This window comes from Phodopus roborovskii, unplaced genomic scaffold (assembly GCF_943737965.1).
Source record: "Phodopus roborovskii unplaced genomic scaffold, PHOROB, whole genome shotgun sequence".
NCBI lineage: Eukaryota > Metazoa > Chordata > Mammalia > Rodentia > Cricetidae > Phodopus > Phodopus roborovskii.
The window spans coordinates 31,130-45,381 of record NW_026126710.1 but is presented as its reverse complement, the minus strand read 5'-3'; the positions used below and the strand labels follow the sequence as shown (position 1 = coordinate 45,381).

General features: G+C 37.6%; 1 protein-coding gene and 1 non-coding gene across 2 annotated transcripts in view; one reads left to right on the top strand and one right to left on the bottom strand.

Moving 5' to 3' along the window:
• LOC127214438 (melanoma inhibitory activity protein 2-like) overlaps window positions 1-13,718 on the top strand; it is a 33,651-nt gene extending 19,933 nt beyond the window's left edge. The window contains exons 11-16 of the mRNA XM_051174846.1: window positions 5,597-5,707; window positions 6,302-6,380; window positions 6,521-6,567; window positions 7,319-7,409; window positions 11,468-11,606; window positions 13,694-13,718. Of these exons, the coding sequence (XP_051030803.1) occupies window positions 5,597-5,707; window positions 6,302-6,380; window positions 6,521-6,567; window positions 7,319-7,409; window positions 11,468-11,606; window positions 13,694-13,718 (492 nt within the window). The remainder of the gene's footprint in view (window positions 1-5,596; window positions 5,708-6,301; window positions 6,381-6,520; window positions 6,568-7,318; window positions 7,410-11,467; window positions 11,607-13,693) is intronic.
• LOC127214440 (small nucleolar RNA SNORA61) lies at window positions 8,647-8,775 on the bottom strand. Its single transcript, XR_007833842.1, has one exon. It is a non-coding gene; the product is annotated as a small nucleolar RNA SNORA61 (small nucleolar RNA).
• Window positions 13,719-14,252: the final 534 nt, after the last annotated feature.

Here is a 14,252-nt window from a genome sequence, read left to right as displayed (position 1 = left end):
TTTTAGGTCTATTTAAGTTGTTTTTCTGTTCTTAATTTAATTTGGTAAGTTATAATTATCCAGAAATTTGTCCATTTCCTTTGAATTTCAATTTTTGTGGAATGCAGATTTTCAAAGTATGACCTGAAAATGGTCTGCATTTCCTCTGTTGTTATATTCCCCTTTTCGTTTCTGATTTTGTTAATTTGCATATTCTCTCTCTGCTTTTTCGTTAATTTGGATAAAGGTTTTTCTATCTTGTTGATTTTCTCAGAAAACCAATTCTTCGTTGCATTGATTTTTTTTTTTTTTGTATTGTTTTCCTGGTTTCTATTTTGTTGATTTCAGCCATCAAGTTGATTATTTCCTGGCATCTACTTCTACGGGTGAGTTCACCTCTCTCTGTTCTAAGGCTTACAGTTGCACTGTTAATTCTCTTATGTGACTATCCTGTTTTCTTTATATGGGCACTTAGTGCAATGAACATCCCTCGTAGCAATGCTTTCAAGGTGTCCCATAAGTTCGGGCATATTGTGTCCTCATTCTCGTTGAATATCAGAAAGTCCTTAATTTTTTTGTTTATTTCCTCTTTGACCTAGGAGTGGTACAATTGCACATTGTTCAGTTTCCTTAAGTTTGCAGGTTTTCTGCTATTTGTGTTGTTGTTGAATTCCAATTTTAAAGCATGGTGGTCTGATAAGATACAGGAGACTATTCCTATTCTCTTGTATCTGTTGAGGTTTGTTATGTCACCTAGTATGTGGTCGATTTTAGAGAAGGTTCTATGTGGAGCAGAGAAGAAAGTATATTCTTTTTTCTTTGGATGGAATGTTCTATAGATGTCTGTTAATCCCAGTTGAGACATAACTTCTGTTAGTTCTTTTGTTTCTGTGTTGAGTTTCTGATTGGTGGTCCTGTCTAGTGTTGAGAGTGGTATATTGAAGTCTCCCACTAAAAGTGTGTGAGGTGTTATATGAACTTTGAGTTTTAGTAGCGTTTCTTTTTCAAATGTTGGTTCCTTTGTATTATGGGCATAGATGTTCAGAACTGAGACTTTGTGTTGATGGATTTCCCCTACGATGAAAACGAAATGACCATCTTCATCTTGTTTGATTAATTTTTGTTTGAAGTCTAACTTGTTAGATATTAGGATAGCTATGCTTGCTTGCTTCTTGGTTCCATTTGATTGGAATATCTTTTCCCAACCCTTTACCCTGAGGTAATGTCTATCTTTGGAGCTAAGATGTGTTTCTTGTATGCAGCAGAAGGATGGATTCTGTCTTCGTATCAATTCTGTTAGCCTGTGTCTTTTTATTGGTGTGTTAAGGACATTAATGTTGAGCGTGAGTAAGGACCATTGATTGTTGATGCTTGCTCGATTTAGGTTTGTTGTTGGCAGTGGTATTTTGAATATATTAGTTCTTCTTTACCCTTGGTTTCTGGTGTAGTTGGATTATCTGTTGTCTACATTTTTGTGGGCGTAGTTACCTTCTTTGGGTTGGAGTTTACCTTCCAATAATTTCTGTACGGATTTGTAGATAAGTTTTGGGAAAATCTGGTTTGTCATTAAATATCTTGTTTTCTCCATCTATAGTGATTGAGAGTTTTGCTGGATATAGTAGCCAAGACTGGCATTCATGTTCTCTTTATATTTAAGAACATCTTTCCAGGATCTTCTGGCCTTGAGGGTTTCCATGGAGAAGTCAGGTGTAATTTTGATAGGTCTGCCTTTATATGTTACCTGTCCTTTTTCCTTCACTGCGCTTAATTTTCTTTATTCTTTATGCTAGGTGTTTTGATTATTATATGTGGAGGGGTCTTTTTTTTTTTTTTTTGGTCCAGCCTATTTGGGGTTCGGTATGCTTCTTGTACTTTCATGGGCATGTCCTTCTTCAGATTTGGAAAGTTTTCCTCGATGATTTTGTTGAATATGCTTTCACCAACTTGAGCTGGGCTTCCTCACCTTACTCTATGCCTATTATTCTTAGGTTTGGCCTTTTCACGGTGTCCAATATTTCCTGTATGTTTTTTGTTAAGGATTTGTTGGATTTATGATTTTCTTTGGTCGATGAATCTATTTCTTCTAGTTTATCTTCTGTACCTGAGATTCTCTCTTCGATCTCTTGAATTCTATTGGTTATGCTTGTGCCTGTAGTTCCCGATTTTTTTGCCCAGTTTTTCTATTTCCAGCATTCCTTCAGTTTGTGTTGCCTTTATTTTGTCTATTTTAGTTTTTGGTCTTGAACCATTTCATTTACCTGCTAATTTTTTTTTATTTTTTTATTTTTTTTTTTGGTGGCTTTCAGTACTTTCTTTGCTTTCCTTAAGGAATTTGTTCATTTCTTCCACTTTTTGTTTGTTTTTTTCCTCCATTTCCTTAAGGGATTTTTCTCACATCTTCTTTGAGGGCCTCTATCATTTTTATGACAGAAATTTTTAAGTCGTTCCCTTCTGCTTCCTCTGCTTTGTTGTTGTGTTCCATTCTAGTTGGTGTAGATTCCTTAGATTCTGGTGGTTTCATGCTTGTCTTTCTGTTGTTAGGTGTTTTCTTTTCTTTTTTTTTTATGCATATAGCGTATTTTTTATTTAATTTTATATAACAAAGTCCAATTAAATGAAAACAAACATTTATACACAATATTTGGTACTTTGGGCGTCGTTCTTTCCAAACTACTTCCTGCTGGTAAGGGGCGCTGTCTTGGGGGATTCGAAGAAGATTCAGATATCCTAGCTGTAGTCTGTAGGGCTGTTTTGTCCAGCTGTTTGGAATGTAGGATCAGCTTGTACTCTGTTTCAGGCGGTCTGGTGTGATCAAACCACATTAGTCTGGAAGGAATCCACATCTTTTCATTTTCTGTGGAAACAAAAATAGAAATACTTTTCCCCAGTAACTTGTTCTTCAACTTAAATTTTGGAGTCAAAGCATTTTTTTTTTTTTATTATTTTACATGTCGATCCCAATTCCCTCTCCCTCCCTCCCTCCCTCCCCCCAAGCCCTCCCTCCCTCCTTCCCTCCCTTTTGCCCTCTCTGCCCTCTCACATGCAATCTATCCACCCTCCCCTCCCAACCCCCCACCACAATACAATATGTAGGGGAATGCCATCCAGTTGGGGTCATGTAGATCTGACAGGTCCTGTGAAGTAGGGACTAGGGCTTCTCTCCTATCTCTAGAATAAGGCAGTTATCCCTCCATGGGGGATATGTTTGCAAAGTCCTTTTGTGCACCAGGGATACATCCTGGCTCCACTGTCTGAGGTCTCTTAGACTGCTCAGACCTTCTGGCTGAGACCCATATTCAGGGGGCTCCGAGTCAGACCCCTGTTGGCTTCCCAGCTATCAGTCTAGTGGCCCTTAGCTCCTCCTTGTTCAGGTAAGCTGTCTCTATGTACTTCTACCGCATGGTCTTGTCCTCTCCATCTGCTTCTGGGTTCTAGTTTGACTCAGTGTTTATGTATGGGTGTTTTCTTGTATTGCCGTCTTCTCATAGCTTCTTCCAGTAGGTGTTGATGGGGTCTCCCCCTCTCTCTATGATACTTCCCCAGTGGGATTTTGTGGTCAGTGAGTCAATATCTATATCTCTGGGTAGTCCAAGCTCTATAGGAGGTCTCTCCACAGACAGGGACCCAGGGATGGGGTCAGGGCTGAGGATAATGTAGAAGATGCCACTAGCCAATGGCTCTAGTCAATGGCTGGGGGAGGAGGACAGAGGCTGAGCTGAAACTTGGCAAGTTTCTGCATGATAGTCTGATCTCACTGGAAACTGGGACTCTCCAGCTGAGGCCTCTTTCTTTAGCAGAGGCCCTGCTTTAGGGGTCAAGGATCTTGCTGGCGGCAGGAACTCAGAGTGGACTCTCAGATATAGGTGGATTTCACAAAAAAAAAAAAGAAAGAAAGAAATATCAACAGCAGCAGAAAAATCAGTTGATGGTCTTCCAGTACTCCTTCAAAATATTTTACAACGTGTCTTTGTTTGTCTCAGTTGGACTCTCCAGCTAGTTACTTCCTTGTATAAATCAAGAATCTGTATTTTAGTTTTTTGTGGGTATAATCATGTGAGTTTTTTGGCCCTCAGAAACCAGAAAGGTTGTAGTCCCTGCAGCTGAGGTTACAGGGAGTTGAGAAATGCTAGATTGAATTTGGGCCTTTGTCAAGATAATATCTGCTCTTAACAGCTGAGCCATCTCTCCAGCCAGAGATGTTAATTTTTTAGTTGGTGTGTATTTGTATGTGCCCATGTATAGGAATGTGCATTTGAGTGCAGTGCCCAAGATGTCTATGATGTTTTCATAGATTTGTATGAATCTTTTTTATAGCTTTTGTATGTCTCGGAGATAGATGAAACACCACACAACATTTATCCCACTCCACATGTTATTGGCCACTGCATGCTTCCCACAGAGGCCAGAAGAGACCACTGGATGTCCTGGAGCTGGAGTTACAAGTTACCCATCTGATGTGGGTGCTGGGAAAAGAGCTTAGATGCTTTAGTAGAGTAACAAGTCCCAAACTGCTCAGCCATCTCTCCAGTCCAACTGTAAATTAGTAAAAAAATATAAAGAATGTCAAAAGAAAGTATTTTAGGGAGTGGGGAGATGGTTTAGTGGGTTAGTGCACCTGGTCTGCAAACATAAGGTCTTGAGTTTGAATTCTAAGCACCCACATAAGAAGAGCATGGCTGCACATGCCTGAGAGCCCCGCACAGGGGACAGAGACAGTGGAGATTAGAGCCTGTTGAGCAGCCATGCTTTTGAGATAGTGGAGTTCTTATTCCATGAGAGGTCCTGTCTCCAGGCAGTAAGGTAGAGTATGATGGAAGAAGACACTTGCATCTTCTTGCCTCATGCTCTTGCAGCTGTATGTGCACCTGCATACTCATGTGTGTATGATACACACAAAAGAAAATATTTTATTGCTTTGTAGTTAACAAGAATGAACCATTATAAAACACTGTATTTGATTTTGTTTTCTCTTCTTTCTTTTCCTTTTTCTCTTCATCCTTCCTTCATTCCTTCCTTCCCTCACTACCTCCCCTTCCTCCATCCCTCCCTACCATAATATCCATAATATTTATTTTTGCATACAGTGTTTCAAGAGGTAAATTTCTTACCAGAACTCACTTTATTATATCAGGCTGGCTCCCATCTCACATAGATCTGCCTGCCTATTCCTTCTGAGTGGTGGGGTAAAAGATGTACCATGTTCAGCAAGTTAGTTTTTCAGGATTAATAGTCCCTAAATGTGGAGTTAGAAGATAAAAGCAACTGTTTACATATCTCAATTGCAGACAGATACTTAGGGTACAAAAGGATTTATTTATGGGGATTGATTTAAAAAATTATAATATTTAAAAATTTACTTGTGTATGTATGTGTCAGGTATGTGCATTCCATGATGTGGGTATGGAGTTCAGAAGACAAATTTTGGGAGGCAATTTTCCTACCATGTGGGTTCTGGGGATTAAACTCAGATTATCAGTCTAAGTGGCAGATGCTTTTACCTGCCGAGCCATCTCATTGGCTCAGGATTGAATTTCAGATGAGTTAAGTTTTAATTGTAAAGCTATTATCATGAGTCATTACATTCTCTTTTTGTTTTCTCTTTTTACTCAATATCCAGTCTCTGATGGAGAGCCTGCTAAGGATGAAAGACTGGAATTCTGTGCTTGGGGAAGATGTAACTGATGATGGTAATCTGGATGTAGAAGTGAACAATGACTTAGAGAATAACGTGCACTGACTTGTGGCGACTGACTCCTTGTTTCCTCTTCATTCCACATGTGTATCGAGCTCCTCATATACTTAGACTTGGCACATTTTGTCTATCTTCATGAAATACCACACTCCCTTTCCACCTTATTTAGCTAGTCTTTTGTGTAAATCTTTCTTTACCTCTTCGGAGTTGTAGACTTCTTCTCTTTTGTTCTTCTCTATAGCCTATATTTCTCCATTATAACAACACAGCTCTTAAGTTCCATAACAAAAGGGGAACTATAGTAAGGTATAGTAATATAAAATATTTGTATTTTTCATTTTTATTTTATAATAGAAGAAACATATTTATGTTTAATAGTACTTAACTTGGAGCCATGGTTCATTAATAATTTTAGTGTTGAAGCCACGGTTGACTAATTAACCTGGATGCTGTAATGCCATAAGAATCTAAGCATAGTTAAGTCCATGGACACTGTTTAGGTAAATATTCAGTTCTTGTTGGGTCTCTGTAGTACACTGTCTATCTTCCTGAGTGTAGATCACTCTACCTTATATAAATTATTATTTTTATTTTAATTACTCTTTTTACTGAGACAACATCTTGCTGTAGGTCAAGCTGGCCTGGAATTCACCTTGGAGTCCAGGCTGGCCTTATACTCATGGGAATCCCCTTGTCTTAGCTGTGAAATGTTGGAATTAGAGTCAAGAGCAAGTAAGCTCAGCCTCAAATTATTTAATTTTGGCCAGAAGAGGGGTTGCAAGACTAGATAAAGAAGTAATGTATTCATTTGGATGTGTTCACTAAGTATGGTTTTATTTTTCACTGTAGGTAATCAGCCTAAGGGAGCTTTGAGGAAGCTAATATATGCTACTGAGGTTTGTATTAGTATGTAAAAATCTAGATGAGAAGGAGCAGGACCTACAGCAGACATGAAATCTGTGTGTCCTTAGTAACTAATTTAAAGATTGCTTTAATTTTTTGTATAAGGTTATATGATAAATGATTAGAATGTTCTTTTTCTTTTGATGTATTAATTTTCTGTGCATTGGTGGTTTGCCAGTATGCTTGTTTTTATGAGGGTTTGAGATTCCCTGGGACTGGAGCTACAGACAGTTGTGAGCTGCCATGTGCGTGTAGAGACTTAAATTCAGGTCCACTGGAAGAGCAGCCACTGTACTATCTCTCCAGCCCCTAGGATTTCCTTATAAATTTCTTTTTTTATATCAACTTTAGAAATTTTTATAATTATAGTATTTAGAAATGTTCAAATTGTACACTCATTTCTTCCATTAAAGATATCTTCAGAATATTATTGTTTTATTTAACCATTCCCCATGTGCATTCTTTTCTTCTGGTTCCAATGGTTCTATATACTCTTTTGAGAAATAAATAATAGCTGTGTTTTCTTCTGGTTTATTCCCTCTGTCAGTTCTTAGTTAATCTGTGTAAAAAGTCCTGATTGTATACGGTGAAGGCTGCTTTGGCAGCTGCACTGATGTCTTTATGTTGTCCATGATATCATCACAGGGAAAATAACTGCAGGACAGTAGTATGGGGTATATTGGGGATGTGTGTTTCTTTTGTGTAATTGATAATTGCTTTTCTTCTTCTTTTCCTTCTTTGAAGTTAAGTGCTTCATTAAAAACCCTAGAAGGAGACAGAAACCAAATTTATACTCAGTTATCTGAAATAGATGCAACAAATGATGATCTTACAGGTAAGGGTTCTTGACGAGCACATCTCCTTAAAGAGAATGAATTACTTCTGAGTTTTACTGTCAGTGGTAAATGTAGTCCATTTTCTCTTATATTTATGTAAATTATTAAAAGTATGTAAGAATGTGGAGTATGGTGCATCTTTGTTAGGGTTTCTATTGCTATGTAGAGACACCTTGACCATGGCAACTCTTATAAGGAAGACATTCATTGGATCTGGCTTATAGTTTAGAGTTCTAGGGCCTGCAAATTATAAGTATACCATAAAGTAGTATTCCATAGTAATTGCACTGCAGAAGATCACACAGGCAGACATGGTGCTGGGGAAAGATCCAGGAGTTCTATATCTAGATCTGCAGGCAGCAGGAAGAGTGCCACTGTGTCAGTCTTGAGCATCAGAAACCTCAAAGATCACCCTCAGTGACAACTTCCTCCAACAAAGCAATACTTCCTAATAGTGTCACATCCTCTGAGCCTAGGGTGACATTTTCACTCAAGCCACCACAAGGAGTACAATGTTGGATATAGGTTTAGATGTTAAAAAGTTTTAAATTTAATTTTTTCCTTACATTTTTTAAAATTGAGAAAGTGATCTTCAGGACTTGAGCTTGTAATGTCTACTATTTTAATATATTCATATAATTTATTAGCATACACAAGAGTGGCTTTACACCTGTAAAAATATATTTTTTATGGAAAGCATTAAAAAAGTTTGCTGATTTTGTTCACATTGAAAAATAGTTTTTGCCAGTTGTGTTTGTGCTGTAAAAGGTATATCACATCTCACTGTGTTAATGAAATAAATTCATATTTTTATATCTGAAAAGAATGGATGGACATATTCAAATGTCTGTGCTGGTTAACTCAGAATGGAACCACAGGCATCTTTTTTTTTATTTCTCCTCATCTATATTTTCTTTTCAAAACAGGCTTTATTGATCCTGTTACACTTGCTTAAATGATGCAACATAAGACAAAAGCTTCTGCTTGTAGAGCTTCATTTTTACCTGCCTGATGCTTTTCCTGCCGTTTCTAACTCTACACCTATGATCACAGGCAAAGCCCCTTCACTGATTAAACAGCTGAATATAAACATACCAGAAATCAACATCAACAAAATAATCCTCTCAATGAATGCAAGAAACGTCAATATGTAGTCAACCATTGCCACGGCTGCCCAGAACTTCACATTTCTTCCTTTTCATTCTTAACTTATTCTGTCTTCCAAATGATAGCCAGAACCATTTGAATCTGGACCTATGCTCTATACCAGACTTCATCGTTGTGAGGCCAGCTTCAGTGTACTTTATCTTCTTTATAACCTTCACGACCAGGGTTGAGATCTGATGAGAAAAAGACCAAAAGGGTCTCAAAGGCCTTTAAGACTTTTAATGAGCAAAATGCTTAAAAAGATTGAACCATTGGATTAAATTGCCCTACTCACTGATTATAGTAATTGTATTGTTATTAGACCTGAAAAAACACTAGTCTAATTAAAAAAATGCTGCTATCTGAGAAGAATAGTAGTAACAGTGTGGAAGATACAGAGAGGAATAGGCACTCTGTTTTCAAGGCAGCTTTATCGAGGCATACATTAACGTACATGTATCTTAGTAGGAAGTACCAGTGTAGCAAGCAATTAGTTCACCAGTTATTCCATTGTTTACTCCTTCTCTTGGCCAGTCTTAATCCCCCCACCAAATAATATTGGAAACTCTTGTGTGTGTAGAGCGTTCCTCCAAATCCACCTTTTCTTTTTCCATGGTGTTTTTAAAAATTATTTAATGTTTTTTATTTATTTACTTTATTGGGAGTTTGCTCACATATATGTCTGTGTGAGAGTGTCAGATCCTCTGGAACTGGAGCTACAGACAGCTTTGAGCTGCCCTGTGGGTTATCAGAATTGAGCCAAGGTTCTCTGGAAGAGCATTCATTGCTCTTAACTGCTGTGCCATGTCTCCAGCCCCAACATTCTTTCCTTAATGCGTCATAAAATTTTTCAATAATTAATTTTTAACATATGGGAGCATTTTTCTCTAACCATCTCTCATCTCCCATAGATTCTGGCCTTTTTGGTAATTTATAGTGTTCTTCCTTTAAATGCATGTTTCTATGTAACCCCTGGCTTCTTGAAGTCCTCACATTTCTACCTCAGCTTCTCACATGTCTGCTTTATATAGGCTTAAAATTACTGCACCTGGCCTGTACAGTGCCCTATTATAGTGTCTGGGTTGAGTGCATAAAAGCCCCTTCTTCTGAGCCTGATGGTCTGAATTCAGTCTCCAGTGGAAGGAGAGAACAGACCCCTGCTAGTTGTCCTCTGACCTTTGCCCACCTGGGCATGCAGGCTGAGGTGAACACACACACACACACACACACACACACACACACACACACACACACACACACACGTTTTTTGAATTGAGCTATACTTTTTCCCAGTCCCCTTCCCTCTGAGCCCCTGCCCTCCACGTCTCCCAAACACTTAGTTTTAAAAGTTTTAAAATGAGATAAAGTAAGACACTAGAAAAAAGAGCTTGAGTGTATAATGGTAAAATAATTTGTGTTGTTTTTTAAGGCTTCTTTGCATTAGTACGATTCAATTATATTACAGCTTGTATTGACCATTGATTTCTTGATAAGTGACTTGTTAGATCTGGCAGACAGCATGGATGGGCATTTTTTTTTTCTGATATAGCTTTACGATTTTTGCAGAAGTCAACTATTCATGATTTCCTGTACAATTTCCCTTTGCTATTACTGTATCGACACAAACTTTTCTTTTGGTCCATATGTTTATTTAGCTTGCATTTTAGTATAATAACATCCCATTGCACATAGTTACTAAACTTTTCCTTGTTATGATTTTGAAACTGCCCTTTTGAAATATAGTGCATTTTTTTCTTGTATTCGATTGGTTCACATATGTTTTGGGAATGATACCTTAGAGCAGGTCAGAGTTGAGGTTCTCATTTTAATATTAGAGCTGTGTAGAGTTGTATTAATCATAATGAAAGAAAAGTGAGATATGTAAAAATAATGGTGTGCTAGTTCATACAGAATTCACAATCACTTATAATTGTTAATCCATTTTGTGTGTGTCTGTATTCATATGTATATAGAGGACAAAGGTAGATATTCAGGCTTTCTTTCAATTGCTTTCCCCCTTATTCATTGAGAAAGCTGTCATTAAACCTGGATTGTCCTGCTCAGTAAGCCCTAGGGATCTTGTTTTTTCCCTTTTCAGCACTCAGACAGGTCTTATATGGGTGCTCATGACCCAAACTTTGGTCCTCATGTTTGTTTAGCCAGTACCTTACTGACTGAGCTATCTCCCCAATTTTGTGGGTGATTCAGTAGTATAGCAGTTGAAATAATGTAAAAGTCATTATTCTTTCCAGTCTTCATTTTGTTTGAGTCTTGGTCTCTCAGGAAACTGTAAATGAGCACTTATTATCAGCTAGTTTGAATGATAGCACATGAACAATTTAGACTGAAAAAAAGACTGATTTATTATGGTACTAGTAACTGAACTGTTGTGTATAGTAATTGTCTATAGCTGTATGTCCCTGGGCATGTCCAATCTTGTCAATTATCTTTTTTTCTTTAAGATTTATTTATTTATTATGTTTACAATGTTCTGACTGGATGCACACCTGCAAGCCAGATGAGGGCACCAGACCCCATTACAGATTGTGTGAGCCACCATGTAGTTTCTGAGATCTGAACTCAGGACCTTTGGAAAAACAAACACTCCCCTTACCATCTCTAGCCACTAAAAATTTAAGACATATTTTTAATTGTATATTGTCTGAGTGATTCCATATACATTTAAAAAACCCTAGGCGTGTGATTAAGGATTTTTGTTTTCAAGACAGGCTTCTATGTGTATCTTTATAAAGTAGGTGGGTTTTGAAGTCACAGTGATCTGACCAACTTTGTGTATCGTTAATATTTTTAATATGTTTTAATTGTATGAAATTCCTTTAATTTCTTTATTAAGAACTGAAGAATTTCTTTAATTCCTTTAGTTTCTTTATGATTTTGTACCTTTGTCTAGAGCATATGCGAAGTCTCAAGTCTGAACAAGTGTCTTTGCAGTCAGGTAATACACAACTTGAAATCGAGAAACAGAAGCTTCAAAGGAAAATCACAGTGATGAGGGAGCTGTACCAAGACAATGAAAGGATGCTTCACAGGTGAGAGGTGTTTGGTAACTCCAGTGAATGGCAAGTGAAATGTCTTTAAATGCATGTTATGTATTAGAGGCTTTACACATTGATTATTGGATGTTATCAATTACATAGAATCATTCATGTTGTTTCTTTTTTTTTTTTTTAATTTGGTGTTTGCTTGTGTTTTCAAGACAGGATTTGTCTGTGTAGCTTTGCAGCCTATCCTGGAATTCACTCTTTAGACCAGGCTGGTCTTGAACTAAGAGAGATCCACCTACCTTTGCTTCCTGACTGCTAGTTTTAAAGGAGTGCCCTACATCACCTGGCTACATCATTCATTTTTAAGAATGTTATTTTGTCTTGGACGATTTTCTTCATGAACAAAATGTAAATATGTTGGAATTCCCAAGCTACCTTTCTCAGTATCTGGTAACATTTATCAGATTATTGCCTTAAACTTATGCTGACATACAGGGTCCAGGAATCTGAGCGGTGTCTTTGGATGGAACTTCCTATTGTATATAAAACTGACTCCTTTCTTCTGCGCAAGTTAGTCTTGCTTAATATTCTTTGTTGTAGTTACTAAATGGCAGTATCATTGTATTTGTGAACAGGACAGCTGTTAGTCATCCTTCAGTGCCCTTTTTGTGTCCCATATTTGTTTGTCTTATCATCAAATACTGTCAAATTTCTTAACCTTTAATCTGATGGCTTTTTATCATCTACCAATACTCTGGTTAAAGCCGTCATTAGCAGTAGTTGGTTCATTACAGTAGCCCTATGAATGTCTTTATATCTTCCTACACTGTCTTTTCTCTGTAAACTCAGAATAACTCCTAAAACATAAATTGTGCATACTGTCACAGTCTTTCCTGCACCCCCCTCAAATGTTTTAAACAGACTTAAAACAAGATTCTCAGAACCAAGTTTACCATACCCACCTTGTGAGAAGCTATAGACTATTCTATGTCTCTTTTCTTTGTTGCTATCTATTGCCATTGGCTTTCTTCATTTTTGGTGTGCCCAGCACATCTGTATGGTAAGGTCTTTCATCTTTCAAGCTTTTTCTTTCCTTCTTTTTATTTTTTTCACTATGTGGTGTTCTATGTGCTTGCATTTTTGAATCTTTGTTTCATTCAGATGTGGGGTCCCGCTGTCATCTTAAAGAAGGCTTTCTCGGTACCCTAACTAAACCAATATCTCTTATTTTGTTTCGTTATTTCTCGTCACATCTTGTTTTGTTCTCTAAACATCATGTCCTCCGCTTTACATTAATTTAAATTCTGTAAGAAGTATGGTACTTTTATTTATATTCCCAGTGCCTAAACTGAAAGGAAAATAGTGGGTTTCCAATCAATATTTGTGCTCAATCAATTCTTCAATATCCTTGAAAGGATAATAATCAACTTTATACAGAAAAAGAAATAAAATCAGGATAGCTAAAACAATCCTGTACAATAAAGAAACTCCAGAAGGCATCACCATCCTCAACTTTAAGCTCTACAACTGACCTATAGTCCTGAAAACAGCCTGGTATTGGCACAAAAATAGACAAGGTCACCAATGAAATTAAATCAAATATTCTGCCATTAACCCACACAGCTACGGACACCTGATTTAGGACAAAACAGCTGAAAGTATATAACGTGAGGAGGAAAACATCTTCAACAAATGGTGCTGGCACAACTGGATGATGGTGGGTAAAAGACTCAGATAGACCCATGTCTATCGCCATCCACAAAACTCAAGTCCAAGTGGATCAAAGACCTCATCATATGTCCTTCCACACTGAAACTCGTAGAACCTCATAGAAGAGAAAGTGGGAAGTACCCTTGAACAAACTTGTACAGAAGACTGCTTCCTGAACATAACTCTAGTAGCACAGAAACTGAGATGTCCAATTAATAAATGGGACCTCCCCAAACTGAGAAGCTTCTATAAGGCAAAGGACACAGTTGACAAGACCAAACGGCAGCCCACAGACTGGGAAAATATCTTCACCAATCCTACATCTGACAGAGGGCTGATCTCCAAAATATACAAAGAACTCAAGAAACTAGTCAACAAAACACCAAATAACTCTATTAAAAATGGGGTCCAGACCTTAATAGAGAACTCTCAATAGAGGAAATTTAAAAGGCTGAAGGGCACTAAAGAATGTACTCACAGTCCTTAGCTATCAGGGAAATGCAAATAAAGGAACTTCGAGATACCATCTTACTGCTGCCAGATTGGCTAAAATTAGAAACACCAAGAACAACTTATGCTGGACAGGATGTGGAGAAAGGGGAACACTCCTCCACTGTTGGTGAGAGTGCAAAGTTGTACAGTTATTTTGGAGATCATTAAGGCGGTTCCTCAGGAAAATGGGTATCAGTCTACCACAGGCCCCGGCAATCGCCATCTTAGGCATATACCCAACTGATCCACATCCATGCAACACAGATTTCTGTTCTACTATGTTCATGGAAGCATGGTTTGTAATCGCAAGAATCTGGAAGCAACCAACATGCCCTTCAACTGAAGAATGGATAAAGAAGATATAGCACATTTACACAATGGAATACTACTCTGCCGGAAAAGAAAAGAATAGAATCTTGAAATTTGCAGTAAAGTGAATGGACCTTCAAGAAACTATCCTGAATGAGGTAACCCAGTCACAAAAAGAAT